The 20,304-nt window shown below is 45.9% G+C and overlaps 1 protein-coding gene across 1 annotated transcript in view; it reads left to right on the top strand.

The window, feature by feature from the left end:
- Window positions 1-10,811: 10,811 nt before the first annotated feature.
- LOC131206312 (uncharacterized) overlaps window positions 10,812-20,304 on the top strand; it is a 22,226-nt gene continuing 12,733 nt past the window's right edge. Inside the window, exon 1 of the mRNA XM_058198828.1 lies at window positions 10,812-10,968. Within this exon, the coding sequence (XP_058054811.1) occupies window positions 10,836-10,968 (133 nt within the window). The 5' untranslated portion in view covers window positions 10,812-10,835. The remainder of the gene's footprint in view (window positions 10,969-20,304) is intronic.

Below are 20,304 nucleotides of genomic sequence, written 5' to 3'. Positions count from 1 at the left end.
TTTACGGCCACCTTTCGACGATATGACTCTTCATTCAGGCATCTCAATTTCGTGGATATAGATAGTGCATCCATTAACCATTCAACCATTCAATGCGATGAGGCCAAAACCCTACCGTTGAAGTGAATGGTTTTTTTTCAATTAATGTAATGATTTTCATGCCTCTGTTCAGTACACCAATAAAAGATGGTTGTAACTACTTGAAATAAACATAAATGCTAAATATATCAAACCAATGTCTAGTTTCTGCAATATACAAAGGGCAAAGGCTTACAAAGGAGTTGTTCTAAATGTAAATGAATTCAGCTCGAAAATGAAGTTTGAAAAAACATTTGTTATCAACAAATTTTTAAATATATAGGCATGAAACATCTAATATCAAACATATAATATGAAATTTTGTAAACATTTCTATATACTTTATATATTTTTTAATATAATTTTTTGAACAAACTAAGATCAAACGATGTTTTTGATTACGGTATTTTGACCTTTTGGTCGGTCTTTACTACACTCGGAACAGAGGACACTCACCGTATCTGCAGTCAGAAAACCCGTGTAGTCCGCTCTTTTAGTCTTAGGCAACATCAAGCACAACACATACATTCTTAACAGTTACAATGACTATGATAGGTGTATGTGGTAAATTAAATCGGAGAATAAGGCGTTAGTTGGATCGTAAGATTGTGCGAGACTTCCGAATTAGAAAACGCCATCAACGCCCAATCCACGAGTCAGCAACATTAGCAGACAAATCGATTTTCCTTGTCTTCCGCACGACTAAATCGTTGAGAAGTCGTTTTCGCGGCATGGGGAGGTAATTAATCGCATTCAGCTCGCGGGCAGCTTGAGTTACAACCAACCACCGCCCAGTGCTGCATTTTGAAGGGAGTCGAGTTTCATGCGTTTTGGATAACATTTGGATCTGAACCGATGGTCGCTGGCGCTAAATCTCCCTTACAAAGTGGTTTTGGGATTCGATAATCCATAACGATAGCACGTGGTGTGATAGGCTTTCCTAGTCGTTGGCTTGCGTAACATGAGTTTTAACTTATCATAGAGTACCGATTTTCGGCCGCAGGACCAACAGCGATCAATCCATTGGGGGTCCCGAACGATTATACTACCGATCAATTTCAATAATCGCCATCATTCATTTTTGCTTCGTTGAAGCGTCTCTTTTTCTTTCGTGGAACTAGCAATTAAAGTGAAGCGAAACGAACTAATAAATCATTGTCATAAAAGTTTCTGTTCATCACTTCGAACATGAAATTTGTGGAACATGATGAAATTTGTCGCCAGGGATGTTCCACATTGAGCAGAATCTAATGAACCATCCCGCTTACGGAATCGTGTTTTGGATCGTGAATTTAAATACTCTATTATCTAACGATGAAATTAAAAAAAATCGTTGTGCGTGATGTATGGAGTTTATTGTTAATTCTACTGTCGACGGTTTTGTTCCACTTACCTTTGCGTTATGATAAGGTAACCGCTTTAAAGTACCAGCACTGAATCGAAGCCGGCGACTTTTTGCCAAAAATGTCCCAATAAAAACTCATAGCATTGCAGAAAAACGTGGCTAAATTACGCAACGCGATTCTCGGACAGATCAGGAACATGGAATCCATTGTTCAAATTTATTTTCCAAAGAAAAATGGAACATGCGAACTCCCAGTAAGGGGCATGAGTCTTAAGAAAAGTTTCTAATTATACAAAAGTTGGAGATGAAAATGGTCCGTTCTAAAACAGATTTACATAAGATAGGATCAGCATCACCGATAGAATGAACAGAAAACAAAACGAATTGTTACAGGATTGGGTGACTAATTAATGCGCTCGCAAAATAGAACCGAGACCTCTCAGGAAGATCGTGCAAAGTCTTCATCAAACCAGAAAGGATTGGAATTGATGTAAGTTAGCGGATGATACTATAAAGCAAAGATTGAAAATAAAACTAATATCGATTGTCGCATTGTAACACCACGTTGGCCAACAAACCGAGGAAGCGCCGTTCAGACGGTGCCATCAAAGTCCCGCTAATGAGAAATATCCATACCATACGCTTATCCTCACTACGAGGCGAGGGTAATCACTCGAACCTTCGATCAATATGTGCCATCGGTCACGCAAGTGTTCCGCTCAAAACACTGCGTGTGCAAAAATAGTAATTTATTTGCCGTTGGGGATAATGAATATGTTCGCAAAGTTTCACTGATTTTCGCGTAATAATATTTACTGTGCAATCCATAGGAGAACCGTTAGATTGAGTGCGCCAAATTTGCCCATTTCTAAGCATAAATCCTAATTATGAATACGCCAGTGGACCAATTAGAAAGTTTAGAAACAAGAAGACTCAGGCGCATGTTGAAGCCCCTAGACATTCTTCCACTGATGTTCCGCCGTCCTTTATGCGCGATGATGTATGCCTTCATGCCAAATGAATCTAGAATTTAATTTATTTTACCACTGCGTGTGCGTAAAACGCGCTATCGCGGTCTGTTGGCTGAAACGGCGTAGTAAGGCTAAAGTATTGCAACAAAAAAGAGAGAGAAAGGGTTCCGAAGACTCAACATAAGCTTTGGCGAAGTTCGCTTTACCAAGCATCGATCAGTTGTGTTTTCAGTTTCTCATTGATGATGATGCCGAGAAAAAGGGCGCAATGGGAACTCTTCATTACTAGGAGGACCTGAGCATTTGAAATCCTCGTTAAGACACCCCGCACCGGGAAACAAAGGGCTCTCTAGTATCATTCACTCCGATTTATCGTCATTGGGGCTGCTGAAGTTCTGACAATGGCCTAAACGGCATGTCGAGGTGCGTAACAATCCGCCTGTTCCACCGAGGCCTCGACGAGCCAAAGTCTCCCTTGGAAATGCTGCTGTGCAGCTTTCGGTGAGGCCTCCGATCGGATGTTTCCGGTTTCTGAAGGAAAGAACTCGAAGAAAAACGGTCACTAATGTAATGGGGTGGCCGGAGAAACTCTTCACGCTCAAGGATGACTGACACAGAACTTACACGATGTCTGTCTTGGGTTCTATCCCGCATCCCACACACCTTACCTGACCCATTAAATGGAACGCCAAATCAATAAAGCATATAGGCACACTGATTAAGTACTCCGTTGAGAGGTCACCAGGATGGCGCGAGGATTGACCTACATCGGGGCGCTGGGTAGCTCTTCACAGTAGCAGCATCGCGGTTGGGTGCTCCGTAATTGTAGCCGATTTTTTGCCACACATTGCGGATATTTTTTCGCACAATAGTGATGGCGAAGATGGCCTGGAGCTGGACCAAATTGGAGAGGTTCTTAGGAAGGGACGCGAATTGAAGCTGATTGATGGTCGTGCAAGAGGCCGATTTATCGGAAAAAATACCAACGACTATTCTTTGCCACGATAGATTACGCCTCGCTGGTAATTCTCTGTTCTTTTACGTAAAAAAATATTGTCGAATAGTTTTCTCCGAACTGGCATCGTATTGCGGTCAGATAAATGGTTTTTATGGCCCACTTTCTTTAAACCACTTATCAATGCCCAATTTCTAACACATCAATGGAAGTATAGTTTTCATTCCTAACAGGCAAACATACACTGAACAAAATACTGTCGGTACTGAAAAACGCAACAAAACCCCCTTTAGTCCACGGAAAAATACTGGCCCAAAGTCAACACTCGTATGATGCTGCATGACCCTGAAACTTCCGTAGGCCAGTCAGTAAACTATTCAGCAGTCTGTTTAGACGAAAGATAAACATTCAAAGCTCAGATTAATAACAATGGAACGAAGTGTGAAAAGATGTTTAGAGCATTACGTCTTTCGTTAAGCAGGAAATCAAAACTGAACCTTAAGAACTGCTCATTTACCGGGCGGAGAGACAGTAAAATACGCATAGTCAGTCTCGATAAATGATGCCTTATTGAAATTGTAAAATGTTGGTGTTGGTTCCCTCTAACACCAAAAATTGTAGTTGTGTCCCAGCCGTGCGAAGATACGGCCGGCATTGGCGCCCTCGCGTGGAACTGAAAATCGAAACCTTTTTCTTTCGGAAACCGCTTGAACAGATTAAGCAACTCAAGGCGTCAAACGGACAGGCTGGTCTTCAGAGAATTCTTGAACGTGTTATGCGCATCTCGCTTACCCTTTAAACCTGTCCCTTTCTTGCGCATGTTGGTGTTACAAGATAAACGTTTGGGCGTATTGGGCCTAAAACGGAGTCCCAAATGACCTTCCGTTAATCGCGTAACACATGCAAATGCATCGGTTCTTTTTTATGGTCCTTCTATGTTCGTTCATTCTAAGAATCCTTCTAAGAATATAAACATATGTTGCCCATGCGTTCTTATCTTATGTTGCTCGCGATTCGGTCCCTTGCGCTTATATTTGCTTAGGACGCGTTATGGTTGCGTCTTCGATATTCTGTTTCGTGGAAGATTTAAACAACGCGACTCGTCCTACGCTCGTTCCGATTACGAGTTTCCTGGTTGGAGGTCTGTTCGCAGCATGAAACATAAGTTGCGTTATCTACACTGTTAGTTCTCCTTTCCGGTTCTCAACAAAAATCCACGCTCATGCGTGCTGGTGTGGTCATGCACAAAATATTCTGGTAACCTTAAAATACGACCGGATGATTCTGAGAAGCACTTAGAAAAAAAGAAAGTCGCACATACTGTTCGTTCAAACGGCCATCACTCAAGAACCTCTTAACCAATAAACCTGCAATTTGGTGGGGAGGTAGCTTAGAATCGAAGGCCTCTTAGAATTGTTTACTTCGTTTTCAAACTTCCGCCCCGCTTTCGCGACCAGTTCGATTATTCGACGGCTTTCACGTCTCACTTAATCACAACAAAAATTATCTTGCGCGGAAATATATAATTTTGAATACTTAATTTTAAGCACTTGCTTATTTCGGTAAGTAATTTCAATCGTAGGGAAGCATTTAACGGTAAGTATTGACTTATAAATAGTGAAATTGTACCGTACCGTGTTTTGTTTGAGATGGGTTCGAATGTTTGAGATGTTTTTTGTTTGGGAAAAATGGTGAAGTGTTAAATTCATGTTGATTCCAGATATCCCGATCTTGAGATGAATGGGGAGATACCAGCTTACAATTGGAAATGCTAGCCTCAAATCGTGAAGTGAATAACGAATATATTCGAGATGTTTGGTGCATGTTGAGAGATGTTTTGGAGGCGCAATGGTTTTACTGTCTCTAAATTTCCACCAAACACTGCCAGTAATTCCAAGATCAACGGGCTGCTGACGAAATGAACCATGAGAGTTGCATTGCTTAACGATACATCTGCTGAAGATTTCTCTGAGCAATTGCTGACTATCGGTATTGGTCGAGTACCTGTTGACGAATCATGCGGACTGATTTCATTTCCTCAGAATTTCTCTAACTTTGTCTCATGGTAAAACGAACGACGAGCAGTATTTTCATAAATCATTTCCAATTACAAGCATAGTAAATGGTTGAGTAAGCGAGCATTTTTTGCGGCTAAGAATAAAGGTGTAAAATGCCTAAGCTAAGATAAGATAAGATCATCGGAACAATGCATTCATTCAATTCTATTGACTGTGTTACAAATGAAGATGAAGCCACCAACGATCCAATTTAATTTTTAAACTCCTTGGATTTGTCTGGCTTACCACCGCACAACGTACCCCTAAAGGTTGGCTCCGTAGTAACCATGCTACGAAACATAAGCCATTCTCATTCTGAGGATCCCGATAATCCCAATCGATATGCCGTTTAAGTTTCGAAGTCTTCAATTTCCGATTCGTCTTTTCCGATCGGTCCCGGGATCCGTCCCCACAGTCCAGCGACGAGCGTTACCGACTGCTTTATCACCGCGGGCCCATGCATCTGGGGCGAAACAAAGTTCGCCGGGTCTGCTAGTTTAAAATATTTCAAAGTGTGGCACTCGCGTTTATACGATAACCAACCATACTATATTGCTTACTGCGGGGACACACGATGCGTAACGTAACAAGTTTGACGTTAACGATTAATGCCAAACTGCTGCGCTTCTGTCAAAACGTATATGTTTTGGCCGAGGCGTAAACAGTTTGGCATTAATCGTTAACGTCAAACTTGTTACGTTACGCATCGTGTGTCCCCGCAGACAAATCCAGCAACCTCTTCGATTTCTGTTTTCTCGCACCAAAACCACGAATGTAAGCACGTTTGACGTTTGATATTTTAACCTGCCACACGAAGCGTAAACGGTTTGACGTTCTTACGCTCCGATTTACGCTTCGTGTGGCCGCCCCAGTTTTGTTTGCTGGATGTGCGGGGAGGAATTCGTCTCGAAACGTCAGTTGCCGCATGGAACTCTGGAACTGCCATTGGTAGGAACAAACGCATTGGTTTGTTCGGTTAGGAACAAACATTGGTAGGAACATTGTACATTGTTGAAAACAGTGCAGCAAACTCCAAACACACGAAGCCAAATCAAAGTGGTTAGAGATTTCAAAATGGCGATCGCATTTGGAAAGTATTGAGCCCGAATCGCCAAAGAAAAGACAGTGTCGGTGTGTGCGTATCATCATCATCGTGTTATAGAGGCTTTGAGCTATAGTGGTCTAGCATTCGTCTCTTGCCCGCCCGCCCGAGAAGTCACCGATATTTGGCGTTGAATTCTTTTGTGTCGTGAAAGATCTTGCGTTGTCAACAATCGTCATTCTCGATTATCAAATATCTGCCGTTCGGTTGCGTTCCATTTCGAGGTTATCCTACATGCGTGAATCGTGTGTGAATCGTTTGCGTGCGATCCGTTCTGTATCGGTAGATTGGTTTGTGCGTGCATTCGACAGGTGACCCAGTGAATTTGTCAAAATATCTTCACCGCGCGCTGTGCTTATTGTGCGTGAATCTCGCGTAACATCCAATCGCCATCGCCAGACCATCGTCGGCATCGCCACCACGACTCTGACACGATCGCGTTGTTAGTGTGTCCTCGTGGGTGCATTAAAGTTACTGATAAGCAATTAGCAAGGCAATGTTGTGCCGGAGCTCTCTGCTAAACGCCTTACTTTGCGTTTGTTACGATTTTGTCGGTAGGTATCTCAGGAATACAGCTGAATGATTTCAGCACTACGAGCACTATTTATTTATTGAGTTAAAATTGTTTGTGAAATGTTGAATGTGGAAAAGGGCACGCTGTCGAAATGGATCTCTATCATTATTCACAAAATACGCCACACAGTCGGTGCTTCGGTCGGCAGTTGGCCGGCCGCTCGAAGTGGCACCGTAATAATAGATATGGCTTTTTCGAGGCAAAAAGTGGTCAAAATCACGTCATCTTTTTATAACTCGTCAGTTATCCTTTTCTTTTTCCTTTTCTTTTGGCAGATAAACTCATTAAAGGCCAACCGATTTTCTCGGCGTGACCAAGGAGCGACGGCTGTTCTGGATTTTGTTTTAGCCACCCTGACTTGGTTGACCAGCCGACCACCGCGGATTCATCGATAGTCGAAAGTGTCGAAAGTGAAAAAGTGAAACTACATTCTCCCGGCTTAACCAAGAGACCTTACTTGAAATATTTTGGCTGAGGTTGACCCTTCAACCTGTCCGACCTTCGAACGGGGGGTGAGTGCGATTCACTCCTTTTGCGTTTCTTGCTAGCTACTCCACCGCTATGACCCTGGCTTGGACAATGGGAATGAATCTCGACTTGACGCAACTGGTTCTGGTGGACCAGTCGGGCATTCCCGTGTATCAGAATTAGATACAGAGTCGGACTGACTCTTTTCAGTATGCTAGCCGGAATCCAGCGTACCACTTCTTTGATGTGATTTCTGTACATCACCCGGTCTCCCTGCCTAAATCGATGGATTACCGTTTGCAAATTATTTTTATCCGGATGATTCAACGGTTTTAGTTTATTTAACACCGTACGGAGAGTATACCTGAAAATTCGGTGACTAGGTGACTCCATAGTCACGGTGGACGGTGAGTTTCTATATTGGAGCAAGAACTTGTTTATTTTCCTATTCAATGACATGCCTGTTACCTCGCGTCCAGCATGAACTTTTTAAGCACATCCTTCGCAGTCCGCACTCCTCTTTCCGCTAGCCCATTGGACTGCGGATGGTACGGCGGTGTTTTCATTAACTCAACATTAATTTAATTATCTCACTCTCCCTCGCAAAATTGACAAATGCTGCCGAATTAAAAGGTGGACCATTATCCGTTACTATTTCCTTCGGCAATCCAAAGTTCGCAGAAAAAGACTCTATTTGTTCTATGATGTCATTGGCTCTTGCTGAATTCAGTAAGCGAACATCGATAAATTTAATATATGCGTCTACTATGATCAAAAAAGCTCATTTGCAAACTCTGGTATAACATATAACATATCAAAAAATAACATATAATCCTGTATCCCTAATCTCGCACTTATTTTACTATAGTTCTTCAAATGCGTAGACATTATTCCCCCCGTTTTTTACTAAATCGCAAAGTTCTTTTATCGTTCTATCCTTTCGTTGATGGCTTTTTATGAGTGCAACATCAACTTCCGAACTTTCGTGTAGCACATTTATTCCAAGACTGATATTTTCTTCATCTCACTCTTCTGGCAATGGCAATCGCGAAATTGCATTCACATTATTCGTGAACTTGCCTGCTCTGTGCTATATTTCATAATTATAGTTTCATCGGATTAAAAATTTCTTTGATTCCGCTGTTGTCCGTGACTAACTTAAATCTCCTTCCGTACAGATACTTGTGGAATTTTTTAACTCCAAATATGACTGCTAGTGCTTCTCTATGCACTTGAGGAAAATTTTTTTTGTGCCACTGTCAGTGTGGATGATGCAGAACAAATTGGTTTTTCTATCGATCGCTGCACAAATCGATGGGAACGCAATTTGATCGTGTTCGATCGCGACACATCGTAAGAACAGTCAGTAAAAACCTCCAAGAATGTCCCGCGGTTCTCATCGATTCACCAGCATACGCGGTGGCAAGCACGGTGGACGTTGCAACCCGATCGTCTGCACGTGTAAACCAGCGTCGCTCGTGTAACGCGCCGCTAGGCCACTAGCAATCACCTGTGTCTGCCACGCGCGGCAGAATCGATGGGAACGCAATTTGACCGCGCTATCAAGCCCATCCGGTTGGTGCAATAACACTCTTTGACTCTTCAAATGCATTTTTACATTCCTTTGACCAGACAAAATGTGTATCCTTTTTTAACAAATTATATAATGGGTTTATACGCTTTGACAGGTTCTGAAAGAATCTATTGTAGTAGTTCAACAAATTTAGCTATGATTGAAGTTGGGCGACACTTCGCGGGCTCGCTATGCCAACAATCTATTTTACTTTCTCCGGGTTAGTGTGTATGCCTTGCTCCGATAAAACATACCCTAAGTATTCGATACTTGTTTGCAAAAATTTTGATTTTGCCATGTTAATTTTTACATTGCGCTCCGCTAACTTATTCAGCACTTTACAAAGGTTCTGCTTACACTTCTCCCTATCCTTTCCTCCATTTAGTATATCGTCCAGATAAGCTATTCCCGTGCTATCCTTCAGTATTTGATCGATAATGCTTTGAAAAATTGCCGGCGCCGAATGTATGCCAAACGGCATGCGCGTATATTGAAATAATCCTCGATGCGTATTTAAGGTACAAATTTCTCGCGTCGCTTGCGATAACGGCACTTGCAAATATGCACCCGTTAAGTCTATTTTCAAAATTCCCGCCACTTCGAAATTTTTGCGAAGATATCTTCAATTAGCCGTAACGGGTAGTGTTCCATCGATAAACATTTGTTAAGTACCACTTTACCATCTAGACACAAACGTAATCTTCCGTCTTTTTTCTGCACTACGACTATAGGGCTTGCCCATTTTGAAAATCGCGTTGGTACTAACACACCGGTCTTTACTAGATCTTCCAACGCGTCTGCCACCTTATCTTGTATGGCGTATGGCACAGAATATGCTTTGTGAAAAACAGGGACCATGTCCTTCTTAACTACCAAATTGGCTTCAAAACCAACGATTGTGTTTTCCTCTGTCTCGCTTATGATGTTCGGGTACTTTTCGGCAATTTCCTTTTCAAACGTCTCCGACTCCAGGCTTGCCATCTGGAATACTTTCCTCCACTCCGGGAACATCTCATCTAACCAGTCTCTTCCCATTGGCGGTGAGACTTCCCTCTCGGTTGGTACGACGACCAACCATAGTCTATTTTTTCTTCCGCGTACTCGATTTTCAACGGCCACAGCTATTCGACCTATCGATTTCATAGATTGTCCCGAGGCTGATATAAATGATGCATGTAAGGATAACAGCGGATCGGTTTTAAATATCTCCTTATACGTTTTTTCGCTAATCACACTCATGCAGGCACCGCAATCGATCTCAAACTCCAATGCGCGGCCGTTACACGACAGCTCTATGACTTCTGCCTCACTCACTCCTGTATCGCAACCTTTAACTTGCCGAATACCTTCGCTCTTCTTCCTTCTGCACACTTTCGAAGTGTGCTCGACACGCTGACACACATAGCATGTCCATAATCGCGCTCGGTACGATACCCATGATCAGGAGCCTCAGCTCAGCCTCCCATGATTTTGCTATTTCGATAGCCCTATCGAACTGCACGTTTGCTTCCGTTAGTAAACGCTCAGTTAGTAAGTAAACTCCTCAGTAAACTCAGTAGTAAGTAAACTCCAAGTAAACTTCCGTTAGTAAACTCCTCATCACGCAGTCCCGAGGCATTGCAACCAGCTCAGAATATTCCTACCAGCAACGCAACAGCAGCAGCATCGGGACCAGCAACAAGGAGTCGATAGAGTACGAAGAGGCGCGTAATATGACGCTGCTGTTCTTTCTTGAGCGCCTGCTCGATCGTGGCGAACCGAGGACGCTGCACGACCTTTCCTGCCAGTTTGGGGCGCGCGGATTCACCAAAGAAATGCGTCAGATCGTCGACGGTAGTCAATCAGGTCAGTGTGGGGATTTTGCATCGCTCTCCTACAGACAACGGGAGAGGTCAACGGTGAACGAATGGTGAAAATGGCCAACGGGCGTCATCCGGGCGTCATCTTGATCCGTCAAAAAGTGTTGTAAAAGTATGTTATTGTTTCGTGGTTGTTTGCTAATTTTCAAATCATTCTTATGTACTCTCCTTCCATCTTTCGTTACAATTGTGCTTTTTCGCACCTTTGACAACGCAATTAACTTATACCTTTTCTTGTGTTTTAATCGTTGCCTTGTATTTCCATAAATGTTTTGATCTGGTTTAATGTCAGTTTCTTTGCAATTTTTATTGTGTTGCTTCAAATCAATGTTTTGTTTTTTATCAGGTTGCAATGAGTTTTGCGAAGAATTGTATCTGTATTTTGTGAAGAAGTCACAATCTCTAACGGGGTTTAATTTGTACTTGAATGGACAGAGTCGTTTGATTTCTTTGAGGCATATTGAATTAGGTCATAAAGGGGGAGGAGTGCATTTCACGAATCTGTACAATTCTAAAAGTGTTGAATGGAATCATTTGACGGTATCGTTCATCTCACTGCCACCGATGCAATTGTATATGGGGAGATGTTGTGGGTGTTACAACAGTGCACAATTTCTCCAGTCATGAAAAATTTTTCACCATCCACGACAATTGTATGTGGTTTGTATCGTAATAACAAATCCTTAACGACTGGAACGACATTGTTACGGAGCGGACCTAACGCGCGAGGGAGCGTTGTCCCATTGTGATCTCGTTTACCAGTTCTGATCCGTCCAAGAGCAAAACACTTGAGACAAGAGCGTTCCGTAGCCTAATGATAACTGATTTATTCTTCAAAATTCCACGCCTCATATAGTAAGATTTCATTAAGATTATGCTATTCTTATCTCTCTCTATGCACGCATTGATTTTCGGTGGTGGTCTAGCCTTTTGGGTCTATTTTCGTTTTATTGATCTAGGTCCTATGCTGTGGCCATATGTTTCCCACGCTTATCTGTCGTACTGTTTACATTGCTCTTGCGTGCAATGTATTTAAGGATGCAGGTTGGACCAACGCGATTTCTAGATATTTTAAGATGCATGCTGGACTCACGCTGTGGTTTCTAAATATTTTTAATATGCAGACTGCACCCACGCTGCGATTTATGGGTTTGTTGGTGTAGGATTCTTAAAACCTCCTAGCTCGATCGTGTTTTATGACGCGGACCGATCGTTTTTAGAATTCGTAGAACTGGTTTACTGTTGTTACTTGTGACGCTTGGTTGGAAATAGTTGCGTTCTCAATAGGTATGTTACCTTTCAGTTCTATTTCTGGTGTGTAACAGTTGTTGATTGTGATGGCATCATTCTCTGTGCAAAAACTATCAGCATATTTCTTGATCACAGTGCAGTGGTTGTATTACTGGTCGAAATTTATTCTCGTGTATTGTCACGTTTCGGTTAATCGTTTAGTCGTCGTTAGTGTTCTTCCGATACTTACGCTAAGTTTATCCTTCGGATAACTTCACTTCGCATAGGTAAACATAAAGCCATGTATTTAAAGCTTCTCTTTTCCTATAGAGAATTTTATCTATACGCTCTATTTGGAGCTTTATTAAAATTGGCTAGTGTTGTGTTTAATTCAGGGATATGTCGTTCGATATTGTGTCTTATTTCTTCCATAAGGCTTTGCCTATGGCCATATTTTGGCCATAGGCGAATATATTGTTTGCACTTGCCGCTCTCGCGGAAGTGCCAGAAGCTAGAACTGCTGCTGACGCTTCTCTGTCGGTCATTCGCCTGCCCTACGGCGGTTTCGAGCTGGCTTGCAGCGTTCGTAACACCGCTCTAAGTAAACCGCTGGTTTACAATAATAATAGAACGTTGCTCTAAATTTCTATACTTGCTATGAATTCTACTGCTAGACCAATTTGCTTGCTGGTTAATAAAGGATAAATGCATGGGCCAATTCTCGGTTTGTTCGCGCTGCCACGCTCGATGTCCTCGTCGATGGCTATGACGGCCGCGCGCGACGGTCGGAGCTCGTCGGTGGTTTACTGCCATTTGAGCTTCCGAAGATGAAGTGGTTGGACGTGAGTGGTGAATCGGAATCGTCCAGGGGGATCTTGGTTAGTGGTCGCGAGTTAATAATCAGCGCAACCTCAATCAACCTTGAGCGAAGCAACTCATCGGTGGGGTGCGGTGGTAGATTGAAGGTAGCTAGGACCCGTTTCATTGATTGTACCAAACGTTCCCAAGCACCTCCAAAGTGTGAAGCTGCCGGAGGATTGAGTGTCCATTTCGTTTTAGGTCCTTCAAATTCTTCGACGAGGCGTTTGGGGGGGCAGAGAACCCAGGTTGAGGACCAACTGTTTCTAGTCTAGGAGCGGAAAAAGTGAAACACCAAGTCCGTTCGGTTCTAGTCGCAAATTGATTCTGGTTTATTGTAATTAATCGAGCAGCTTATATACTAATTCGAAGTGTATGGGTCTTATGGAAATTGGAACATTTGGTCACTGCTGCGTCAGCATCGCGAACGCTTCCGCGATTGCCGGTCTCGTTCACTCGTTTTAATGCACCGGTTGCTGTTTACAGTTTTTCTACGCTCGGTTCTCAGTGCGTTCCGACGATCGGGTTTGGAAATGTTTTTGATGCGAGCCCTACCTTTCGACGCCTAGACGTTGGGCCTATCCAAGCAAATTTTTATTTGGGCCATGAACTGTCCGGTGTCGATCGGTTCACAATGTTTCTCTCTTTTCCCCGATCGGTCGCACGTTGTACGTTTCGCAATATTTCGTTCTTTCGCGGGAGGCCGCGCGTTACTTAATTGGTAATGTTTTTTGTTTGGTCGCGCCCGTTCTGCTCGTGCAGCAACAACTGGCATTATGGCTAACCCGAGTGGCATTATGCTGTTCTTTCTGTTTTCTGCTGTTTTTCCTAACGCTTAAGCTAAAATTATTCTATTTTTATGTACTTTTTGAATCTCTTGCGTTGAGAGATTTTTTATTAGCACATTGGGATGGTCTTCCTGGATAATTTCGAATGGTCCAGCATAGACTGGAACCAATTTTCGTCTATTTTCTTTTCTTAGCCAGACTGCTGTACCTATTGAGGCTTTTATTGGATTTGAATCTTCCTTATGTTTTGATATTCGATTTAATTTTGATTTTTCCAATATTTGGTTTGCTTTTAAACACGCTGTTTGTAATTTGAACTTTAATTCAGAGATATATGAATCATGATTGTAGACTGGGTCGATAGCTGTACTAAATGAAAACTTTGTTGGTAAATTTGCTTGATTACCAAAAATCAATTCAAATGGCGTAAATGAATGGTCCGAATGGGGTGTAGTATTGTAGAAAAATGTATAAAAATTTAGCCAAGAATCCCAATCATCGTGTTGTTCGTTAATGAAATGTCTCATATACTCGTTAAGACAACGATGATTTCGCTCAAGACTTCCTAAAGTTTGCGGATGATAGGCAGTCGAACAATTGTGGTCTCTTGATAAAAATTTGCATATATTTTGGAAGACTTTGTTCTTACATTCGGCTCCCAAATCGGATTTGATTGTTTAGGGGCAACCAAATGTAAGGATACAGCTTTCTACTAAAGTTCTACTTCTTTCTACTTGTTCGTTAATACCGCTACATCGGTTGTACTTTTTATGGTTTTCAGTTTTGCCAGAACGCTTTCTGGGCTTATTCTTTGTTCGCAGCGCTTTTTGACATCTGTGAGTAGCTCGTCAACCGTGTTAATTTCGGTGGGCAAGCCAAGCCTCGCTTTTCCCGTCAGGCGCGTTTTAAGGAATTGAATCAGCATCCTGTGCTGAGATTGAGGAGTTAGCTCCTCCATGAGCTTGGTCGCGTCAATAAAAGCTTCCAAGCTTTCAGCGGACCCGTCGTAGTGGCTAATGACTGCGGTCGCTGTTTTTAAATCAAATACAGCCTGCGCTGGGACTGCTTTGGGATCTAGTGGGGGTCGCCATTTCACTTATTTCTTGTATTTTTCTATCTAATATGTTTTTAATTGTAAGGTGCGTTTCCCTAGCCGCCTTGGATATAAATTTCGGATAAAATTCTGAATCGGACAATTCAAGTTATATTTCTTTCAGAACCTTGAAATGCTCAGGTTGGCTGTTAGGACAAGACTGACTTTATTTTTAACATATATCAGTTAGCGGGTGTTAGTTTGCTGGTCGCTGTCCCTTGGCTCTGGTCTGCGAGCATGGGAACTTGTCCTTGGTCTGACCGTTGTCATTTGACGCCGCTCGTTGGTGTAGTTATGCTGTCGCGGTGCTGCCGGTCGGGGCCCGTGACGTTGCTGTCTGGAGCATAACCAAGCGGTGTTGAGAAACTGCTTACGGCCGTAAGTCCTCCCCTCTTAGACTCTTTGTCCGCAAAGCTATTTTGGCTGAAATACTATTCGCGTATCCTCTGCGTGCGGTGCGTTGTTTTCTGGGGAATGCTTTTTGTTGTGTGACTCTTCTATGTTCAACGTGCTGCTATTCTCTTCGGGTGTTTGCGGAGTTATGTTTACTTGAATTTTTGTTGACATTCTCTTATTCCAACATAGTACAACAGGAATTGTTACAATAATTATTGCGATCGCCGTGAATCTTATCGATTCGAAGTAGTGAATTTTCCATGTTAATGAATTAGTTTGCAAATATAGCAATTCCATTTGTTACGAATTAACTAGAGGCTTTTACTAATGTTCAAATTAACACGCGGATCGGCACGTAATTAACACGGTGTATTTGAGTACTTCAAGTACTTATTGATCTTTATTCAACTTCGGATCGGACCGGTTAAAAAGAAGAACCGTATCCTCTTGCGGTTAATCGACCTCTGCCTCACTCGATCGCGCGCGTCCCAGCCCGCTGTCGTAATCCGACGGCACTCACGTCGGTTGAGTGTTCGCCCTGGCACGGGCGAGTGCGAGCCGCCGGCTCTCTTCGCCTGCCACAGCGAGCTGTCACATGCATCGCCCGGCGTCGGCCGTTGCGAAAGAATATTCGCAACATTCTCCCCACCGGTAGTCACAGTGGCCTACCCTCCTCTCGCCGACGTCGAGTACCGCGATGTTCACCGCCGGTCGCTCCACGACCCCGGTGGCGGTTCGGATAGTGGCCCGCCGTACCTGACCGTCCGCCGCGAGGACCGTCTTAATCACGCGGCCCCGCGGCCAGGAGTTGCGTGGGCTGTTCGGGTCCGCTATCAGAACCAGGTCTCCTTCCTGGATCGGTGGCGTTGCTCGGTGCCATTTTGTTCTTTTGGTCAACGTCGGCAAGTACTCCGACACCCATCTCCGCCAGAAAATCTCTGCGAACGCCTGTGCCGACTGCCAGGATCGGCGCAGCGTAGTCGGCGAATTGTCGAAGGGTGTAGGCGGCTTGATCCCACTCGAGCTTCCTAGGATGAAGTGGTTGGGTGTGAGTGGGCTCTCTGCGTCGTCATCGAGCGGGATCTCAGTGAGCGGGCGGGAGTTCACTATCAGCTCGACCTCCATTAGCCTCGCCCGAAGTAGTTCATCGGTTGGGTGGGGCGGCAGGGTGAACGTGGCTAGTACCTTTTTGATGGACTGCACGAGTCTTTCCCACGAGCCTCCGAAGTGGGGCGCAGCTGGCGGATTTAAGCTTCACTTCGTTCCCGGTCCCGTGATCTTTTCGCCGATCTGCTCCGTGTCTATGCTCTTGAGGGCTTCTCGGAGCACTCGGGACGCGCCGACAAAGTTCGTACCACGGTCGCTGACGAATTCAAGCGGCACGCCTTTCCGCGTGGTGAAGTTCCGTATCGCCAGTATGCAGGACCCGGTGGTCAAACTGTGGGCTATTTCAATATGGATCCCCCGCGTCGTCAGGCAAACGAAGAGGACTCCCCACCGTTTCTCGACACGCCTGCCCACCGCCACGCTCATTGGCCCGAAATAGTCAATTCCTGTGTAGGAAAAGGGGGGCTGAAAGGCCGCCAGTCGTTGTGGAGGCAGGTTTCCCATGGCCGGGTGCAGTGGTTTGGCGCCATAGATCTTGCAGTGTTGGCACCGACGCCGTACAGTGTTATAGACGATCCGTAGACGGGGTACGTGGTACTTCTGCCGTATCTCATTAAGGGCTGTCTGGTGGTTGGCATGGCGGTATTGTCGATGGTAACTGTCGACGAGGAGTTCCGTGGCATAATGGTTACGGGGCATGATCACAGGTCGTTTCGTGTCGGCGCTCGCCCACATGCATCGGTCAATCCTCCCCCGCATCCGTAGTACTCCGTACTCATCTATTTCGGGGCTGAGGGCGTACAGAGCGCTGCCTTTGTGGGTTCGGCGTTTCCAGGGGTGCCCCTCGGGTTGACTTCGTAGTTCGTGAATTTCTCGGCCATACGCGTCCTGCTGGGCTTGACGATATATAGCGTTCTCCGCCATCTGCAACTCTTGTTGGGTAAGAGGGCTCGTCGATTTGGTTGCCCGGTTACTTCCTCGGGTGTTTTGGATGAACCTAAGAGCGTACCCGACCGCTCGCATTAGCCGTTTCCAGTTGGAGAACCTGGCCACGTCCACGATCGCGGTAGTTATACCATGCTGGAGGAGTACGTGGCGTATCTCCTCTTCCGTTTCTCCGTGGTGTACTGGTGTGATCGGCCACTCGCTTTCTGGTTGCCACAGGAACTCCGGTCCTCTAAACCATCGCGTTTTCGGTTTCAGTTCCGGCGGTACGCTCCACTTGGTCCCCTCATCCGCCACGTTGAGTTTCGTGGGGAGCCAGTTCCACTCAGTTACGTCCGTTGATTCCAGGATTTCACTGACCCTATGCGCGACGAACTGACTATAGCGGCGATGGTCGGATTTTAGCCAGCAAACCACTGTGCGGGAGTCAGTCCAGTACACCTTGCGGTAGATGTGTAGGCGGTGGGACTTCACGATGGCTTGGGCTAAACGCGTGCCGAGTACCGCGGCTTGTAGCTCCAGGCGCGGTATCGAGGTGAATTGCAGTGGAGCCACTCTCGTCTTTGAGCCCACAAGGGCGCATTCAATCACCGCGCCTTCCTCAAACCTAAGGTATGCTACAGCGGCGGCACCGTTCTCGCTAGCGTCGCAGAATGTATGAAGACTTATTCTGGTGGAGCTTCGGGCCGTTGTCGCTCGTCGATAGCACCTCGGCACTCTAACATGTTGGACACACGGGAGCACCGCCAGCCATGCTTCCCATTTTGCGGTTAACACTCCAGTGATCTCCTCGTCCCAGTCGCATCCCGCGCGCCATATTTCCTGCAGCAGTACTTTCAAGAACATTAGGAAATTGCCGATCAGTCCCATCGGGTCATAGATCGACATCATGATCCTAAGGATCGATCTCTTTGACGGCCGGATCGTCTGCGGGTCATACCTCGGGTTAACCTTAAAGGTGAACTCGTCAAGATCGGTGTCCCACCACATGCCCAGCACTTTTTCCGTAGTCAACTCGACGTTGTTGAGCAGTTCCTTTTTCTCCGTGTTCCCGCTGTTAAGGTGGGACTTCACTATGGGCGAGGTGGATAACCAGTTACGGATCTCAAACCCGCCGCGGGCGTGGATGTAACGCACTTCCTCAGCCAATGTTATCGCCTCTTCTGCGGTTTCGACGCTCGATAGCATGTCGTCGACATAGTGTTCGTGTTTTATGGCCTCGACTGCTCTCTGGTATCGATCTTTGAACCTGTCGGCGTTGGCGTTTTTCACGTAGTGTGCCGTACTCGGTGAACACGCTGCGCCGAAGGTCATCACCGTGAGGATGTATTGTTGAGGATCGCTTCTCTCTTTCCCGTCGTCCCAGAAAAACATCTGGCTACGCTGGTCCCGCGGGTGCATGCTCACTTGGAAGAACATCTCCCGGATGTCCCCCGTAACACCCACCTTGTACTCCCGGAACTTGTATAATACACCTAGTAGGCCTTCTAGCTGGTCGGGTCCGGCGAGTAGGAACAGGTTGAGGCTCACTCCGTTCACTCGAGCGGCGGCGTCGAAGACAACGCGAACCTTCGACGGTTTGTTTGGGTTCACCACCGGGAATATTGGCAGGAACCAGTCGCGCGGGTGACGTTCGGCCTGTTCCGCCATCGTCGCTTTCCTTATGTAACCCTTATTTTCATATTCCTTCATTGCGGATTGCATCGCCGCGGCCAATCCCGGGTTTTTTCTGAGCTTCGAGAGGAGACATCCGTGCCGCCTGAGGGCCATTGCCCGGCTGTCGGGGAGCACTGCGTCGTCGGATTTCCATAGTAATCCGGCTTCATAGCGACGTTCCTTCAAGCGCACCCCGGTCGCCAGTAGTTCCCAGGCTCTTTTCTCGTTCGCCGACCGTGGTGTCGTCGCGGGCCGGTACACTCCAAGTGAGTCCAGGGCAAAGTACTGCTTCAAGGCGGCATTCGCGGCGTCGTCTCGGTCTTTGCACTCACAGATGTGTACGTTCAGTGAGGCGTCTAGCGGTCCTCCGACTGGAGGCTGTGTTGGGCACGGTCCGTACAAGACCCATCCTAATCGGGTCTTTGCTGCTGCTGGCTCCTTGGCGGTACCCTCGACCGTCCTGAGCGGATGGGTTAAATGGCAATTGTCGATTCCGATGATAATGCGGGGCTCGGCGTCCTTGTAGCCTGGGATGGGCAGTCCCTTCAGGTGTCGGTGCCGTTCCGCTAGCTTGGTGGGAGAGACGGATTGCGGTCGCAGCTGAACGGCGTTGATCGTGTGTACTGCCGGGATGGTATACACTTTTGCATTCGGTTGCTGCCCGGATATTTGCAATGGCAGCACCCTCGACTCCTGCTCATAGCGCTGCTGGTTACCGGTCCATGTCACGCAGATCGGGAGTGGTCTTCCCATTAGGTCCAGCTCCTGGAGCAGGCCGAATGTCGTCGACGATCCCTCATCCAGCAACGCAAACGTGCTGACTGTCTTTCCGCGTCCATAGAGAGTAACCGGAATGTACTTTAATAGCACGCCATCAGGCGGCGCGACGTGTGTAGTAGTGTCGGCAGGGAGTTCGATGTGTTCGGTCGTCGGCTGGGAGGAGGCAGGTTGTTGCTCGGAGTGGAGCTGCTTGTGGTGCCTCCGAGGGCACCCGTGCATCCCACATTGCACGGTCACCCGGCACCGTCCGTTATGTGTCTTCAGGCATGTCCTACAAATACGGCGTTGTTTTATTAGTTTCCATCGGGAATTTACCTCCATGGTCTGAAATTGATGGCAGCCCTCGAAGCCTACACACGTACCGCCGCAGGCCGGGCAGGGCCCATCGGGTGGCGGCTGTGGGGTGTCTTGGGCCACGTGCACGTTCATCCGGGAGTACGCCGGTCCTCGCTGGCTCTTGCGTTGCGTG

This window comes from Anopheles bellator, chromosome 1, assembly GCF_943735745.2.
Source record: "Anopheles bellator chromosome 1, idAnoBellAS_SP24_06.2, whole genome shotgun sequence".
Taxonomy (NCBI): Eukaryota; Metazoa; Arthropoda; class Insecta; order Diptera; family Culicidae; genus Anopheles; species Anopheles bellator.
This window is presented reverse-complemented; position numbering and strand designations above follow the sequence as displayed.